The sequence below is a fragment of the Daphnia magna genome, linkage group LG8 (assembly GCF_020631705.1).
Source record: "Daphnia magna isolate NIES linkage group LG8, ASM2063170v1.1, whole genome shotgun sequence".
NCBI lineage: Eukaryota > Metazoa > Arthropoda > Branchiopoda > Diplostraca > Daphniidae > Daphnia > Daphnia magna.
In genome coordinates, this window is record NC_059189.1 from 7,072,487 (window position 1) to 7,086,926 (window position 14,440).

At 37.1% G+C, this 14,440-nt stretch overlaps 2 protein-coding genes and 1 long non-coding RNA gene across 5 annotated transcripts; 1 reads left to right on the forward strand and 2 right to left on the reverse strand.

Moving 5' to 3' along the window:
• Positions 1 to 690: 690 nt before the first annotated feature.
• LOC116929772 lies at positions 691 to 1,237 on the reverse strand. The gene is made up of 3 exons (XR_004398046.2): positions 1,050 to 1,237; positions 915 to 987; positions 691 to 851 (listed from the first exon to the last, which is right to left on the reverse strand). It is a non-coding gene; the product is annotated as an uncharacterized LOC116929772 (long non-coding RNA).
• Positions 1,238 to 6,219: 4,982 nt separating this feature from the next.
• LOC116929742 (ras-related protein Rab-27A) lies at positions 6,220 to 8,181 on the forward strand. 2 transcript variants are annotated; one of them, XM_032937082.2, is made up of 8 exons: positions 6,220 to 6,433; positions 6,509 to 6,532; positions 6,599 to 6,747; positions 6,806 to 6,825; positions 6,902 to 7,085; positions 7,147 to 7,259; positions 7,762 to 7,909; positions 7,968 to 8,181. In XM_032937082.2, the coding sequence occupies exons 1-8, from the start codon at positions 6,367 to 6,369 to the stop codon at positions 8,001 to 8,003; spliced, it is 741 nt and encodes a 246-aa protein (XP_032792973.1). In that variant the 5' UTR covers positions 6,220 to 6,366; the 3' UTR covers positions 8,004 to 8,181. The 2 variants fall into 2 exon arrangements, with proteins under 2 accessions (XP_032792973.1, XP_032792974.1); XM_032937083.2 differs by having other exon boundaries at positions 6,222 to 6,433; positions 6,902 to 7,016.
• On the reverse strand, positions 8,079 to 9,879 carry LOC116929725 (WD repeat-containing protein 61). Of its 2 annotated transcripts, none has more exons than XM_032937064.2 (8): positions 9,709 to 9,879; positions 9,568 to 9,644; positions 9,339 to 9,490; positions 8,953 to 9,188; positions 8,794 to 8,887; positions 8,634 to 8,727; positions 8,372 to 8,543; positions 8,079 to 8,312 (listed from the first exon to the last, which is right to left on the reverse strand). In XM_032937064.2, the coding sequence occupies exons 1-8, from the start codon at positions 9,862 to 9,864 to the stop codon at positions 8,223 to 8,225; spliced, it is 1,071 nt and encodes a 356-aa protein (XP_032792955.1). In that variant the 5' UTR covers positions 9,865 to 9,879; the 3' UTR covers positions 8,079 to 8,222. The 2 variants fall into 2 exon arrangements, with proteins under 2 accessions (XP_032792955.1, XP_032792956.1); XM_032937065.2 differs by having other exon boundaries at positions 9,339 to 9,464; positions 9,709 to 9,850.
• Positions 9,880 to 14,440: the final 4,561 nt, after the last annotated feature.

Genomic DNA, 14,440 nt, shown 5'->3' on the forward strand with positions numbered 1-14,440 from the left:
GACTTTTACAACTACTGGAAGGCTCTAGTGCTTTGCCGTGTTCTTGCCTTACTTTGTTTAAATAGATTAGAAACTAATTTCGGAAATTCCCTTCAACTTAATGCATCCATTGGTTGACTTAGTTCTTAGACTTTCTAAAAGATATAGCAAGTGGAGGGAACAATCCTCGACACACCAGCTAGGAATAGAAACTTTTACAGTTCCTCAAAAGCCGCCCAAAACGGCCTAAACCTGCCGTCGTTAATATTGAATCATTATTAATGACTTTACTTTTATTTGAAACTTTACCCTTTTGTAGTTGAAGATATTATCTGCTTATGGTGTAAGTTTCAATGAAAAAAATGTTTTCTAGAATTTTTGTGATTTTTATAGTCGCCCTAATTTTACCCGTAGTCTTATGAGGGAAACTGAAGTGTTTCCATTCTTTTACCAGGGTTGTTACGGTTGCTCAACTCCATAAGAGGTAGTCCCATAAGAGGCTGTCCTGAAAATTAAAAACGTTCTCAGAGCCGCTAAGCGGAAATTTTTGAACTTTTTTCGCATGACAGATAAGTGTCAAATTTTTTCTCCAATTTTTTTATAATGGAAGAAGTTGTTCAATGTGTGTAATTTTTGTATACCGAAATTGGGAGCTTGAGATTTCCAATTCCAACACGTAGAAATTACAGTATTAATAAAAGAGACTTAACATTTTATTTTAAGGAGGCTGTATTTACAAATGTTGATTTCTTTATGATAGTATGTACATTAGACTTTGATAATTGAGGTTTCTTCTGCGGGTTTCTTGCTTGTTTTCTGCTTTGGTCTGGTTGTTAGTCTGGGAGACGGATTTGGAATCACCTTTGCATCTCCTGTAGAAAAACACATTATATATAACAGTTGAATAGGTTTTCTGAGGAATAGTTGTTACTTACTGTGCTTTGTTTTACACCAGACAAATTTTCAGTTTTGTCGACTAGTGCTTATGCTTCATTGGTTTCTGTGATGCTGAAAACAAATTAGATCATTAATACATCGTAATTAAAATAAAAAACACGCTGTACACTTACTGAGGAAGTATTGTGGGATTCCAAGATTCCAAATTAGTTTGATTTACACCAAATGTGGAAACTTTCTGGTTTTCCTTGTCGTAAATAGCTTTGCAAATGAAACAAAATCCAACAAGTTTACCGACGCCGCCATGTTTTCTCAACTAGATTGATACTAACCGTCACTGAGCTAAACTTTGTTTTATTTCCGTTACCTAGATGGCGAAAAGAACGAGTTTAAGATCTATTCCCATTGGCTGCTGGCAATTGACGTCACATGAAGAAAGGCTCCTCCCCTTTGAAAAACTAGGACGTCTTCCAATGTAAAGAGCTCTTATGGCGTTGAGCAACCGTAACAACCCTGATTTTACACAAGCCTTTTCCGAAAAGACTAGAACAACCTGGGATTGAAAAAATTTGTGGGAATAGATTGTTCTTTTGCCACAAAAAATGTTTTTTAAAAAATTCGATGCGATTACTACTACATAAGTAATTGCGAAAAAACCGGGAGTACATTTTCCCGTAAGGAGCCATGGCAAACACGCGGAAAACCATCACGCGTTTCCGAAGTTTGTGCCGGTACTGTAAATACTTGTAGAAAACAAAAAAAATACGTGTTGCCAGTAATACTTATCATCTTATTGTTTTAATAAATAAGAAGAAAAACAAAATTTACTTATTTCAATATTTATTTCATTCTTTTTTTACTTGGGATCAACCTTTCTTGCACCGATAATTATTTATATTTTTTATGTATACCATATTTACTTGTGAAATTAATTACTTATTATAAGGGCAATGAACATTTTTTATTAAGAATATACATACGCAAGAACAACTTATTTTTTAACCATAATAACTTGGTAACATATATACTAGTGTGTAGCTGCCGAATACTTATGGCGCTAATTACTTGTTGCCAAAATTATAAAGGTGCAGCCAGCTGCAGGTCCCACTTGGTGTGGTGAGCTGGAATCAAAATATTGTTTCAAAATGGGAAGAGATCGATTTCTAAAGCTTCGATCTCAAAACTAATAATGAACACAACCATTTATTAACCATTAAAAATATTTTTTAAACTATAATTTATTATAGTTTTAAAATATTTTTTAAAAACCCAATAAAAATAGACTCAAAACTTTCTCCACAAATTAAGTCTAAAACTTACCACTCAAAAATTAAATCCCAAAGTTTTAAATTCAAAAAAGATCGATTGAAAACCCTTTATAAACAAATCGATCTTTTGCGTTCAGCGATAATTGGAAAATTTCATTGCGGCAGATGTTAAAATTCGTATTGATCAAGACGATTGACGCTTTCCACTCACCGCCCATAAAATACGCCTCTTTTTCGCCTTATTTTCAAAACGCGCATTCTTTCCAGGACAAAAAAAAAACATTTTAATAAATTATTTAGATAGAGATTTGACAGGCGGTCATCACCTGGGGGGCACGGTCACGGTTTTTTTTTTTAGCTTTTTGGACGGTATCGTACCGAATACCCAAAAACGACTCGTCAAGCTCCGCCCCTTTATCACATAAACTACTCCCGTGAACGATATTTAGGGATTTAAATAATGGTAAAAAATATTAACCTTTTAGGAATTTGAACGCCCACTTTTCCTTGTTTACGGCTTGAATTTAAGTTAAGTATTTTAGACGTAAATTGCAATTTAAAAAACAGGAAAAACGAAAAAGGAGGTTGGGAAATAAAGGGTGTCTAGACCCTTTTGGTAAACCAAGTGGGAATAAATAAACAACCTCCGGTTCAGCCATCGGACAGTACAGTATCCTGCACAAAAAGCTAAACACCGATTAATTTTGAAAAAGCCATTTGTGGGTAGAAAATATTAATAGTATACCTTTTTAAGGAGAGGTATGGTGGTTTTGGCGCAAAATCATCATAAGGAGGGTTGGGTAATGTCAGTCACGACACCTTTTTTTTGCCCTAGGTATATTTAATAAAGTGGCTCGCCCTTTTTAGCCGAAGAATTTCGTTTGCTGCCAGAAATTTGTCTGCTACAAGGGGATGAGCAACAAACCATGCACAAACAATAGTTAAATAAAAATAAACCAGATAGAACTGGGGCTAGAAAAAAAAATTTGGGAAATGAAAAAAGGAATAGGGTACCTACTGCTAGGAAGAAAAGTGGGAAAATCTTAATTATAGTTATGAACACTTATTTTTTTATGTGAAAAAGTTGGTTTCTCCATAAGACGCTGCAGCCGCAGCAGACCAACTTCAACACAAATGAGATTTTCGCACCTAAACAACGTGCAACGTAAAATGTTTAACTGCTCTGTTGAGATGGTGGATAAGGACTCCGTCTATAGATTTATGTATATGAGTATGTTAGTTCAAGTCTATATTATGTCATGTTATTACCGTGAGCAAAAATTTTAGAAATTTTTAATTTTATCTCTAAGTGAAAATGTTTAATCCGTTTATAGATTTTTTTCCTAAGTGATTAATTCAATTAACTACAAGAACAAGAAGAAAATTTTCATTAACATGATAATAAAACTTTATATTTTTAACCGACTACTTTTTTCTTTGTAACAACTCATTTGCCATATTGCTGTCGAACTAGCACACTTTTCATTTAAAAAATTTTATTTCCTTTTTGTTTTATCTTTATTCATGTGTTTATGTAACTATATCAAAAGTTAAAATTTTTGGGGGGTATTTTTCAAGGAGGCTATAATTGCGAGCGCCAAATGGTGTCGTCGTAACCCTTGTTTTTTTTTCTGATTGGCTCTTACTAGGGAACGCCTACCCGCCATAGGAGGTATTTGAGTTTACAGGCCTTAAGCATTAAGTAGGCCTTGTACAGAGTTCCCGTACCATCAGTCCTTATTTTGTTATACTAGTAACTTTGGGCCCGTCCAGGGCCGGGGTTTTACGTTAATTTTAATAACGTTAAATTTTTGCCCGTCTACTCTTAAACTTTCTGCGTTCCCATTTTTTGCCCGCCGACCCGTTCACTGTCTCTACCCGCCAAGATGTCCGCCTAGTTGCCCGTACTCTCCCTCATAGTCTGCACGTCAACCTATTTTGTCTGCCAAAACGACCACTGTAGGTGCCCGTCGTCCCAATCGGTGGCCCTGCCTGTTTAAACCCTCACAGTCTCAGCCCGTCAAATCGCTACCTGTATCTGCCCGTCTAATCCCTCACAGTCTCTGCCCATCGGCCCAATCTCTGTCCACTAAAACGCCCGCTGTAGTGGACCGTCTGCCCTGTCCTTGCCCCTGCCCACCCTCTCGATCACAGTTTCTGCTAGTCAACCCACTCGCTGCCCATAAAAAACCAGCTGTAGTTGCCCGTCAGCTCCCTAACAGTGTCTGGCCGTCAAGCTCCTTTCTGCCCGTTAATCAACAATGGATCCGCAAAAACGCCCAGTATAGTGTCCCGTCAATCCTTTTGTTGCCTCTGTTCATTTCTCCCTTCTGAGTATCTGCCCGTCGATCCACTTACTGCCCGCCAAATTGCCCGCTGTAGTTGTCCGTCAACCCTCTCTTTGCCTCTGCCCGTCGATCCACTTGCTGCCTTTGCCCGTCACATCACTCACAGCCTCTGTCTGTCAACACCCTCTCTGCCCGTCAACACACTCTCTGTCCACCAAAACGCCCGCTGTAGTTGCCCGTCGACCCTATCGTTGCCTTTGCCCGTCCGCCCCCTCATAGTCTGTGCCCGTCAACCCAATCCCTGTATCTGCCCGTCGACTCACTCACAGTCTCTGCCCGTTGACCCAATCACTGCCGGCCAAAATTTCCGCTGTATTTGCCCGTCGAATCACTCACAATCTCTGCCCGTCCTCCCACTCGCTGCCCACAAAAATGCCCAATGAAGTTGCCCGTCAACTGATATATTGCCTCTGGCTATCTAATCTCTAACAGTCTTTGCCCGTCGACCCCCTCCTCTGCCCGTCAACCCCCTCTTTGCCCGTCGATCAACAATCGATCAGCATAATAACCACTGTAGGGGGCCCGTCGACCATATCGTTGCCTCTGTTTACCATCCTCCTCACAGTCTCTGCCCGTCAACCCACTTACTGCCCACCAAAATGTCCGTTTTAGTTGGCCGTCAACCTATTTATGGCCCCTGTCCGTCGGCTCACAGGCTGTCTCGCCCACCCGTCCTCTCGTCCGATTTCGTCCACCTTTTACGCATCTAGTCTTCCAAAAGCCTCATCCCGCCATTTACCCTAGCCAGTAGCCGGCGGCAACTTACAGCCAATCACAGGATGCGCGCATTGCAAAAGACCCAAAACTCCTCCCACATTTTTCCTTAGATTTTTATAGAGTGGCTCGAAATTTTTGACTGATTTTTCGTGGACTTTGGGACAAAATGCGGATCGTTTCGTACACGGAGCGATTGAAAGTGCGGACCGGGCATGATAAATTGCGGACTAGTATCTGCGGACTCCATGCCCTTATCAAATTTTAAATTTCAAACTAAAAATAGTATTTAAAAGTCAACATATGTATTATTCAAACAGTTTATATCACATGGGCAAAATAAACATGTAATAAACTTAAAGGTATTTGGGGCATTTCCAAGGAGTTTTTAAAGACTCCTGAAAGGCATAATGCTGTTTTTTGGAAGACATTCCTTGTGGTACCGTTCTTTGCAAAGTTTGGTACCACACTGCTGCCTTCTGAAGGACGACTTACATTCGCTACGGTTGTCTAATTCAAATTCTTAGTTTTACTTTGTGCATCAAAGATTCAAAGAAAATAGAATATAATGGATTTGGCCTATAGGAAAAAATAAATAAAATTGTCAACTGCTAAGACCTGTGCGCATTTTTATTTTTTTTCATTGGAATTGTTGCATGCATACATATTTTTTAAAAGCAACAGTTATCGAACAAAAGCCAATGCATGACAAAAATGAGGTTGATCTGTCTTGTATGACTAGAGTAAATTCAATGCCTGTAAAAAACTAATGTCAAATTTTGATGCAATATATATTATGAAATTTTAGTGTTCAATACTATTATGAAATGAAGACTTTACTTACCGATTTTCGGCCTTACACACATGTCTGTATGGAATGCTGTATCCCCGTATAAAACGCGGACTGCGGACAGCTGCCCTGAGAAATTGCGGACTGCTGTAAAAAATTTCGGGCCAGTCCGCAGGTGAAAGTCCGCAGTTTCTCCTGTCCGCAGTCCGCGTCCGCATTTTATCCTGGCCCCCATGATGGGAACATTAGGAAAGTCGTCTTAACTAGTGTAGTACCACCTGTTGTTATGCTTAATTTTTAAAAAAAGATAAGCTTAAAATTAAAAGATTTTCAGTGTTATTGGGTTTTTCCAGTGTCAAAAAATTTTACAATGGCAAAGAAATCGCTTCCGGCCAGCCGATTGGACTACGATTATTTGTTAAAGTTTTTAGCTTTAGGTATGAAAGCTACAGATATGATGAAATTATAATTATAAAGAACCGTAACGAAGAAATTCAAACTTTGCCATTTAGGAAATGCTGGAGTTGGGAAGACAAGTACATACTTTTCTATTATTCATGCTACAGAAATCCTAACTTGGTCAGAACTTGATCTTTGAACAGGTTTCCTTTATCAGTATACAGATGGTATATTCCATTCAAAGTTTACAACAACTGTTGGAATAGATTTTAGAGAAAAGCGTGTAGTATACCGATCTAAAACTGTAGAAGGCATGCAAGGCAAAAGTCAGAGAATTCATTTGCAGTTATGGGTAATGAATAGTCTTTCCCTTTTAAGTGCTACAAAATAATTTTTTGTTTCTTCTAAAGGATACTGCTGGCCAAGAAAGGTACATAGATCTATATTTTCATTTCCCTTGTGGTTCTAACCTTTTTTTCTTTGGGGGTTGTGTTTGCATTCTGCAGGTTTAGAAGTCTTACAACAGCATTTTTTAGAGATTCCATGGGATTTTTATTGCTCTTTGATTTAACAAATGAACAATCATTTTTATCAATCCGTGGCTGGCTAGAACAGTTAAAGGTAATCATACTAAAAAATAGTTATAGTTTGAAGAAAATTTTGTCAGCAAAACTTATAAGTTATCAAATGGTAATTTTGTGTGGTGAGCATTTGTGTTGTTTAATATAATGGCAATTCTGTTACTTTCAAGACTCATGCTTATACAGACAATCCAGATATTGTACTTTGTGGGAACAAAGCAGATCTTGATGATCAACGAGAAGTATCTGAAGAAGAAGTAAAAGAAACGGCATCTCGATATGGGTTAGTAAATCGCCCGTGACAAATTTTATATGGAAAAAAAATCTAGTTTAGAAAAAGAAATAGTTCTTAGTTCACTTTCAAAGTTATACTAAATAAAAAAATCGGGTTAAGTTCGCAATATTCGTAACAACTTTAGCATTTACTTCTTACGTGCCTTTGTCTATTTTCCTGGAGATCAAACGATATATCAACTAGGCTGTCGAGCTGATCTACGTTAGTTGAAAACAAAATGGGTTAGACGGAGATCGCCCACACGGAGTCAGAATAAGTTTCTCCCATTTCATACATTAACTCCAGAAAAGCCCCGACACTTCGACCTTAGTATTCCGTAAAATAGGAAATAAGTCGAATTACGACATCAATTAACTAGTTAGCCTTTTTATTGTTAGTAAGTATATTTTACGTATTGATGTCGCCATATTATAACAAGTAGTTTCATCTCTGGTAATATTAAGCAAAGCCAAAACGAAATTGTTGTGTAACTTGCTGTTCAATTATATAGGTTGTCTTACCTGGAAACGTCTGCGGCAACTGGCCAAAATGTTAATGCTGCCGTAGAGCTTCTGTTAGACAAAGTTATGCTTAGAATGGATCAAGCTGTTGAAGATGCGTTTGGTACTAGTAAGAGAGGGCAAACCATACAATTGAAAGTAAGTGTCTTGTCTACTACAAAAGTAAATTTTAACTAATAACATTTTAATTGAACAGAGCTATCCTGGTGATAGCCAAGGATGTGCGTGCTAAGTCAGTTTTCGTAATTCATGTTGAATCGGTGTTCCTTGTGCTACGTGTCGAGTTAAGTGATTGATTGGGTTAAACTTTTATCTTGAACTTGTGTAACCGTTGTCAGATTCGCATCTCAGTTTAATATTACACGTGGGTTTTTTTTTCTTCAGTTACAATAAAATTTCTCGAAAAGATATTGATGGTGTTCATCTGTTCAAGGCGGAAATATCGTATATTTCATAATGGGCAGCTGTATACGTTGATGGATCTGTCATCAGAAACTGATGCGATGTGTTCCCCATCTCCATTGAAACAAACACTCCATACCTTAAGAAAAAAAATGTAAAGATTTTGCAATTTTACTAACAAAAGTAACACATAGAAACCTGATCAGTATGGTCAGTAAATGTATGAAGGCATTGCTTCGCCTTCATATCCCAAATTTTTACTGTTCGATCGGAACTTCCGGAGACAAAGCGTGTATTATCAGGAGAAACTGAAACACTGAGTACCCATGACCCATGACCAGAAACTGTTCCAGCTAGTTGTGCGTGTTGCCTGAAAAAATATACAGCTTAGAAAGTAAAAAAAAAATAAAAAGAGCCTAGATTTTTCACACATCCATTCTCACTAACACTTCGTACTTACACGTCATAAATCTTGATCTGTCCATCGTCTGAAGCTGTTAATAACAACTGAGAATTCTGGGAGAAGCACAAGGATCTCACTGGAAGTGCATGTCCTTTAAATAAGAAAGTTGCTAATTCATGATCGCGATCGATTCTACGTTCAGCAGAACTAAACATACCTTCCAGCGTGTGCACTAATTTCCCAGTAGCGATGTCAAACACATTTATTATGCCATCCATTGCTCCACTTGCAACAAACTTCATATCAGGACTCTGCATAGGTAGACAATTGGTAATTTAAGAAAAGGATTTTGTGTAACTGGAAGATTTTCACTTACACACGCTATACTTAAAGTAAATTTTCCACGTGTATCATATGACTGATGAAGTTTGCCAGTTTCTACATTAAACCAATTGATTTTGCCAGCATGACTACCAGAGATAATGTACTTTGAGTCAGGTGTGAACATTACACTCCAAACATCCACTGGACCAGCCTCTATAGTTTGCCTTTTTTCTCCACTTTGCAGTTCCCAAATACGAACAAAGGAATCCAAGGAACTTGTGGCTATTACTGTGAGTGGGGAAAAATTGCATATTTAGTACAATATTATGGTTGTAATTCTACAAGAATGGACAGTAGACTGATGGTGGTAAAAACTAGATAGACCACCAATTTCAGTTAGAAATGTTAAAAACTAATATTAAGAATGTTCAAACTCACATTTCCCATCAAAGCTTGTGTCAACAGAAACTACCCCTAATGCATGGCCCTCCAGTCTATGCCGGAGTTCTAGCTGATCATTTCTCCAAGCCCAAACTTTTACAGCATCATCAATTCCACCTGTAACTACATAATCAGATTCTTCTGGACCTCTAAAGATTTTAAAAAACTTTGAAAAAAGGAACAAAGATTTTATGATACTGATATTTTCAAAATGATTCATATTTACACTTCGGCTTTATTGGTCCAGGAACAACTCCAAATTCCTTCGTCATGTGCAGCCTCTTTCTTATGCACCAAAGCATACTAAGTAATAAAAAAAAACTTTGTTTGGAAATGAATTGCTATAACAGTGGTAAAACCTTCTAACCATTTCATTAGCGGTATCAATGTGACAACGATAGATGAAAATACGAAAACCCAACTCAAATTTCGAGATCACGCTCAATTCCACAATTGAGGCCGGGAAAGCTAAAATCAAAGTCATAGAGGGGATGGGTTCGTTCACTGCGTCGACTTTGGCCATAAGACTTGGTCGTCAAAATTCTCCTTAACGATGGTGATGGCACCTAGTGTGTTTTAAGTAAACTACATGTCAATCCTAGGCTAGGTTATATCAAGATATTTAAAAAGGAGTGAAAACATAAGATATTCTTTAAATGTTGCAACGGTTTTGTTTCATACATTTTCAATTCCAAGCTAAAGTTACGTTCATAAGCTAAATTCTAGCTATCTAAGCCTTTCTTTTAGCGTTTTTCCTTAACTACTGTGCTGTCCTCTGTTATATCAGTTAAAAACTGAAAAAAAAATCCTTAAAAAACCCTCGAAAACTGACGACCAGTGTTCTATCGAATAAGAAAAAACTTGATTCGTTTTGTAAACAAATACAAATAAGTAGTACAAACGAATACGAATAACGAATAACGAATAAAAATGATGTTTTATTCGCAAATACGAATAATATTCGAATAACGAATAAATTTTCAATTAAAATATCCAGAGTCATAGACGCCTGGTTGCTCCACCATGGCTATGTTCCCCAACTTAGTCTCCGCGAGACGGTCTCGAAGGGTCGAGACCGTCACCCGTACATCCCAGTGGGACTATCCCGGCCCTCTGATTGGCTCTCTTCACCCTTACATCCTTCTATGTCTTTCTGCTTTCCGCTCCCACATTTTCCTGATGTACACAGTGTGGTTTTCCGTGGGGCTGCCGCTTTGATTTGTTTGTTTCTTTCGTGTATTTTTGTTATTTACATTTATTGTTTGTTCTTTATTAAGTTTTACAAATACAATATTTTTACTTACATTAATTGTTTTTTTCATTTTATATAATAGATTGAATTAATTACCGGTGTGTTTTCTTAAATTAGTGTAAATTGTCATCCCATGGGCCTTGGGTTGGCGGTTCCAAAACCCGATCTTGTAATGATCGGGGAAACTATAAGTCCAAAACTTAAAAAACTTATAGGAGTGGATATATCTGGATAAGATCTGTCCATTTCTGCAAAAATATTGCTTAAAAACTACTTATTGGAAGAGTAACCCGATTTGCCATTTTTCCGGTAGGTCGGTGCGGTTTAGCGAATATCTTGTAATCCCCACCCCCGAATAATACTTAATATTTAAATAATTTTTTGCGGGAAAATTATAAGACGAAAATTAATAAATTTTACAGAAATGGATAGCTCTTATCAAGAGCTATCCATTTACAAACAACGTCTTGTCCAAAATTTGTTTGTTTATGAAAATTATGTTAATTATTTTACAGAAATGGATAGCGCTTACTAAGAGCTATCCATTTCTGAAAAATGTATTAATTTTTTCCTTATAGTTTTCCCGCAATAAATTATTGAAATAGAGCAAGTGATTGACGCGTACCCCCTCCCTATTTGTGAACGCACTCTTGCGGATTTCGCCATGTTTGTTACGAGTCCGTTTTTCCTCTGAGCAATCCTTATAGGGAAAAAAGGGGATCGCAAAAAAAAATTTGTGAAACCTTCCCAATTTACCAAAGTATACTAGCAATAATTTTGTGTTAAAGGTAAATGAACTAGCTACATTTTAATATTAAATTAACGGTATTTAATTCTAGAAAACAGCTAAATTTTAATGTTTAACGGTATTGTTTACATTATGTGTAAGAAAAATGAGCTGCGTTGTAAAAGGGTGTCATCATACCCAGGGCCTAAGACAATGAAAATTGTAAACAATACCGTTAAACATTAAAATTTAGCTGTTTTCTAGAATTAAATACCCTTAATTTAATATTAAAATGTAGCTAGTTCATTTACCTTTAACACAAAATTATTGCTAATATCCAGTGTATTGGATTTGGAAAATTTGGTCGGATTTGACAAATCCAAATCATTTCAACAATTTCCAAATCCAAATCAAATCATTTTGTAAAAAATCTGAAAATTTCAAATCAAATCAAATGAAAAAAGAGTCAAATCCAAATCAATTCGGAATTGATTTGATTTTTGTCAAATCCAAATCAAATCCAAATCAAATCCTCTTCAAAATAATGAAACCAATAGACCAGTTTCGGATGCTGCGTTGCAAAATTAAAAAAAATCCAGGGGGGTTTCGATTGTAGGGGGAGATAGGAAAAAAGGGGGTTCTTGATTTATTTACCCTAGTAATACTTTTCCAATTCAGGAAATGTTCTAGAATACTACATTTTAAGACATTCTGCGTTTTCTCCAGTCTTTTTAAATAATTAATCATCCCTAGTTTATCCATTATCCCCATATCCACATTTGAATCACCCATGTTTACATATTTTCTTGACACTAGAAACGCAAAAAATACTAAACAGCATCCCTAGCCTTTTACTTGAATTAATTTTCATGGATAAACTAGGGATGATTAATTATTTATAAAGACTGGAGAAGACGCAGAATGTCTTACAGTGTAGTATTCTAGAACATTTCCTGAATTGGAAAAGTATTACTACCTAGCCTTTTAATTGAATTAATTTTCATGGATAAACTAGGGTTGATTAATTATTTATAAAGACTGGAGAAGACGCAGAATGTCTTAAAGTGTAGTTTTCTAGAACATTTCCTGAATTGGAAAAGTATTACTAGGGTAAATAAATCAAAAACCCCCTTTTTTCCTATCCCCCCCTGCAATCGAAACCCCCCTGGATTTTTTTAAATTTTGCAACGCAGCATCCGAAACTGGTCTATTAAGAAAAAAACTTGTTTATTCTGGGTTCTTCACTCAACTTGTCAGCTGTCACTGTACATAACTTATTGACTAAAAACTTAAGAAGAAAACATAAAAAAACTAAATTAAAATAACTAGATAAGCGACAGGTTGACAGCTATTAACTTATTAAGTGATGATGATGATTAAGTGAGGAAATGATTAAGAAAGGAAATGGCAGTTTTTTTAAATAAACAAAAGCATTTGAAAAAGGCTAGCTTTAATTCTATTTTTTTTTTTTGCTGATTTAATATCAACAACCGTGCTAAGGCCACGCTCAATATTACTTGATGACGCTGGAACGCCCATCACGTCTCTAGCAATGGCGTATAACATGGCGTATAAACAGGTCTTATACACTGATACCTTTATTAATTGTATTTGAATCTTTGATGTAATTGATAGATGTAGATTGCAAAGTTGGCACAATCACGAGGTCCTACAGTCACGTTAACTTAGTGGAATAGTGGTCTACTGAAAAGACCAAACCAAAAAGGAAAATGCCAAAATGGGAACATGTATAAAACCGAACAGAAAGTAAAAATATTAATTAAACATTTATACCTGCAGAAAATTCACTCAGAGTTACATTAAAATAAAAACACAGAATTCAAATACTAAACATGTGAAGGAATATGAGCTCAAATTAGGCCAGGAGTACGGGGAAACAACTGCCGAACGAAAAGCGTCAGCGAAGTCAGACCTCTGGTGGGCCATTGGTTAAGTTACTCTTAATGATTTGGATTTGGATTTGAAATTGATTTGATTTTTATGACATTTTGCGTCAAATCCAAATCAAATCACTGCCTTTTCCCACATTGGGAAATCGAATCCAAATCCTCAAATTTTTCGGATTTGATTTGGATTTGAGTGATTTGATGGCCCCAAATCCAACACACTGCTAGTATCCTTTGGTAAATTGGAAAGGTTTCACAAATTTTTTTTTGCGATCCGCTTTTTTCCCTATAAGGATTCCTCAGAGGAAAAATGGACTCGTAACAAACATGGCGAAATCCGCAAGAGTGCGTTCACAAATAGGGAGGGGGTACGCGTCAATCACTTGCTCTATATGACGTATTTTTATGAGGGCGGTTCCTTTGACCCGCTAAACCGCACCGACCTACCCGTAAAATGGCGAAGCGGTTTACTTTCCTAATTAGTACACACTAAGCAAAATTTTTGCAGAATTGGATAGACCTTATCAAGGTTTATCCATTCCTATAAGTATTAAAACTTTTGGACATATAGTTTTCCCGATTCTCCCAAAATCGGGTTTTGAACCTTTTTTCTCCCACCCGCACCAACCCAATTGCCCGTGGATGACAATTCACAATAGTTATAATGAAAACACACCAATATTTAATTTATTCCTGTGCTATAAAATTTAAAACGATATAATGAAGATACAAATAGTTTATTAACAAAATAGTAAGTTAGAAACAATAAACATAAATAATCATAAATAAATAAACATGAAAAACAAACAAATGAAGGCGGCAGCCCGACCACTCCACACACGCCACAGCCCCACAGGCCACACACCACAAGCAGAAGGGGTGGAGGGGCTATAGGGTGAGGAGAGGGAGAGAGCCAATCAGAGGGCCGGGATAGTCCCACTGGGATGTACGGGTGACGGTCTCGACCCTTTGAGACCGTCTCGCGGAGACCAAGTTGATGTTCCCTCTCAGAAAAGGGGTACCTTCTCGTGGGAACACTATACGAAAAAACGAGGATTTTAGGGCGGAGCGTAAGAGTAATTTTCCGCCTGGTGCGAGCGCCACCTGGCTATAAATGAGCCTGTGCGTGGAGTGAACACCAACACACCCGCAAGAGGCGCCCTCGTCTGGTGGAAAACGTCTAGTGTTTCCCGCAAAAGGGTACCCCTTTTCA

Excerpts from the sequence above, each read along its gene's own strand:
- LOC116929742 (XM_032937082.2), top strand. The coding sequence starts at position 6,367 with ATGGCAAAGAAATCGCTTCCGGCCAGCCGATTGGACTACGATTATTTG. Across the intron at positions 6,434-6,508 it reads GTTAAAGTTTTTAGCTTTAG|GAAATGCTGGAGTTGGGAAG; the intron begins GTATGAAAGCTA and ends TTTGCCATTTAG. Across the intron at positions 6,826-6,901 it reads GATACTGCTGGCCAAGAAAG|GTTTAGAAGTCTTACAACAG; the intron begins GTACATAGATCT and ends TGCATTCTGCAG.
- LOC116929725 (XM_032937064.2), bottom strand. The coding sequence starts at position 9,864 with ATGGCCAAAGTCGACGCAGTGAACGAACCCATCCCCTCTATGACTTTG. Across the intron at positions 9,491-9,567 it reads TGGACCAATAAAGCCGAAGT|AGGTCCAGAAGAATCTGATT; the intron begins GTAAATATGAAT and ends TAAAATCTTTAG. Across the intron at positions 8,544-8,633 it reads CAGATCAAGATTTATGACGT|GCAACACGCACAACTAGCTG; the intron begins GTAAGTACGAAG and ends ATATTTTTTCAG.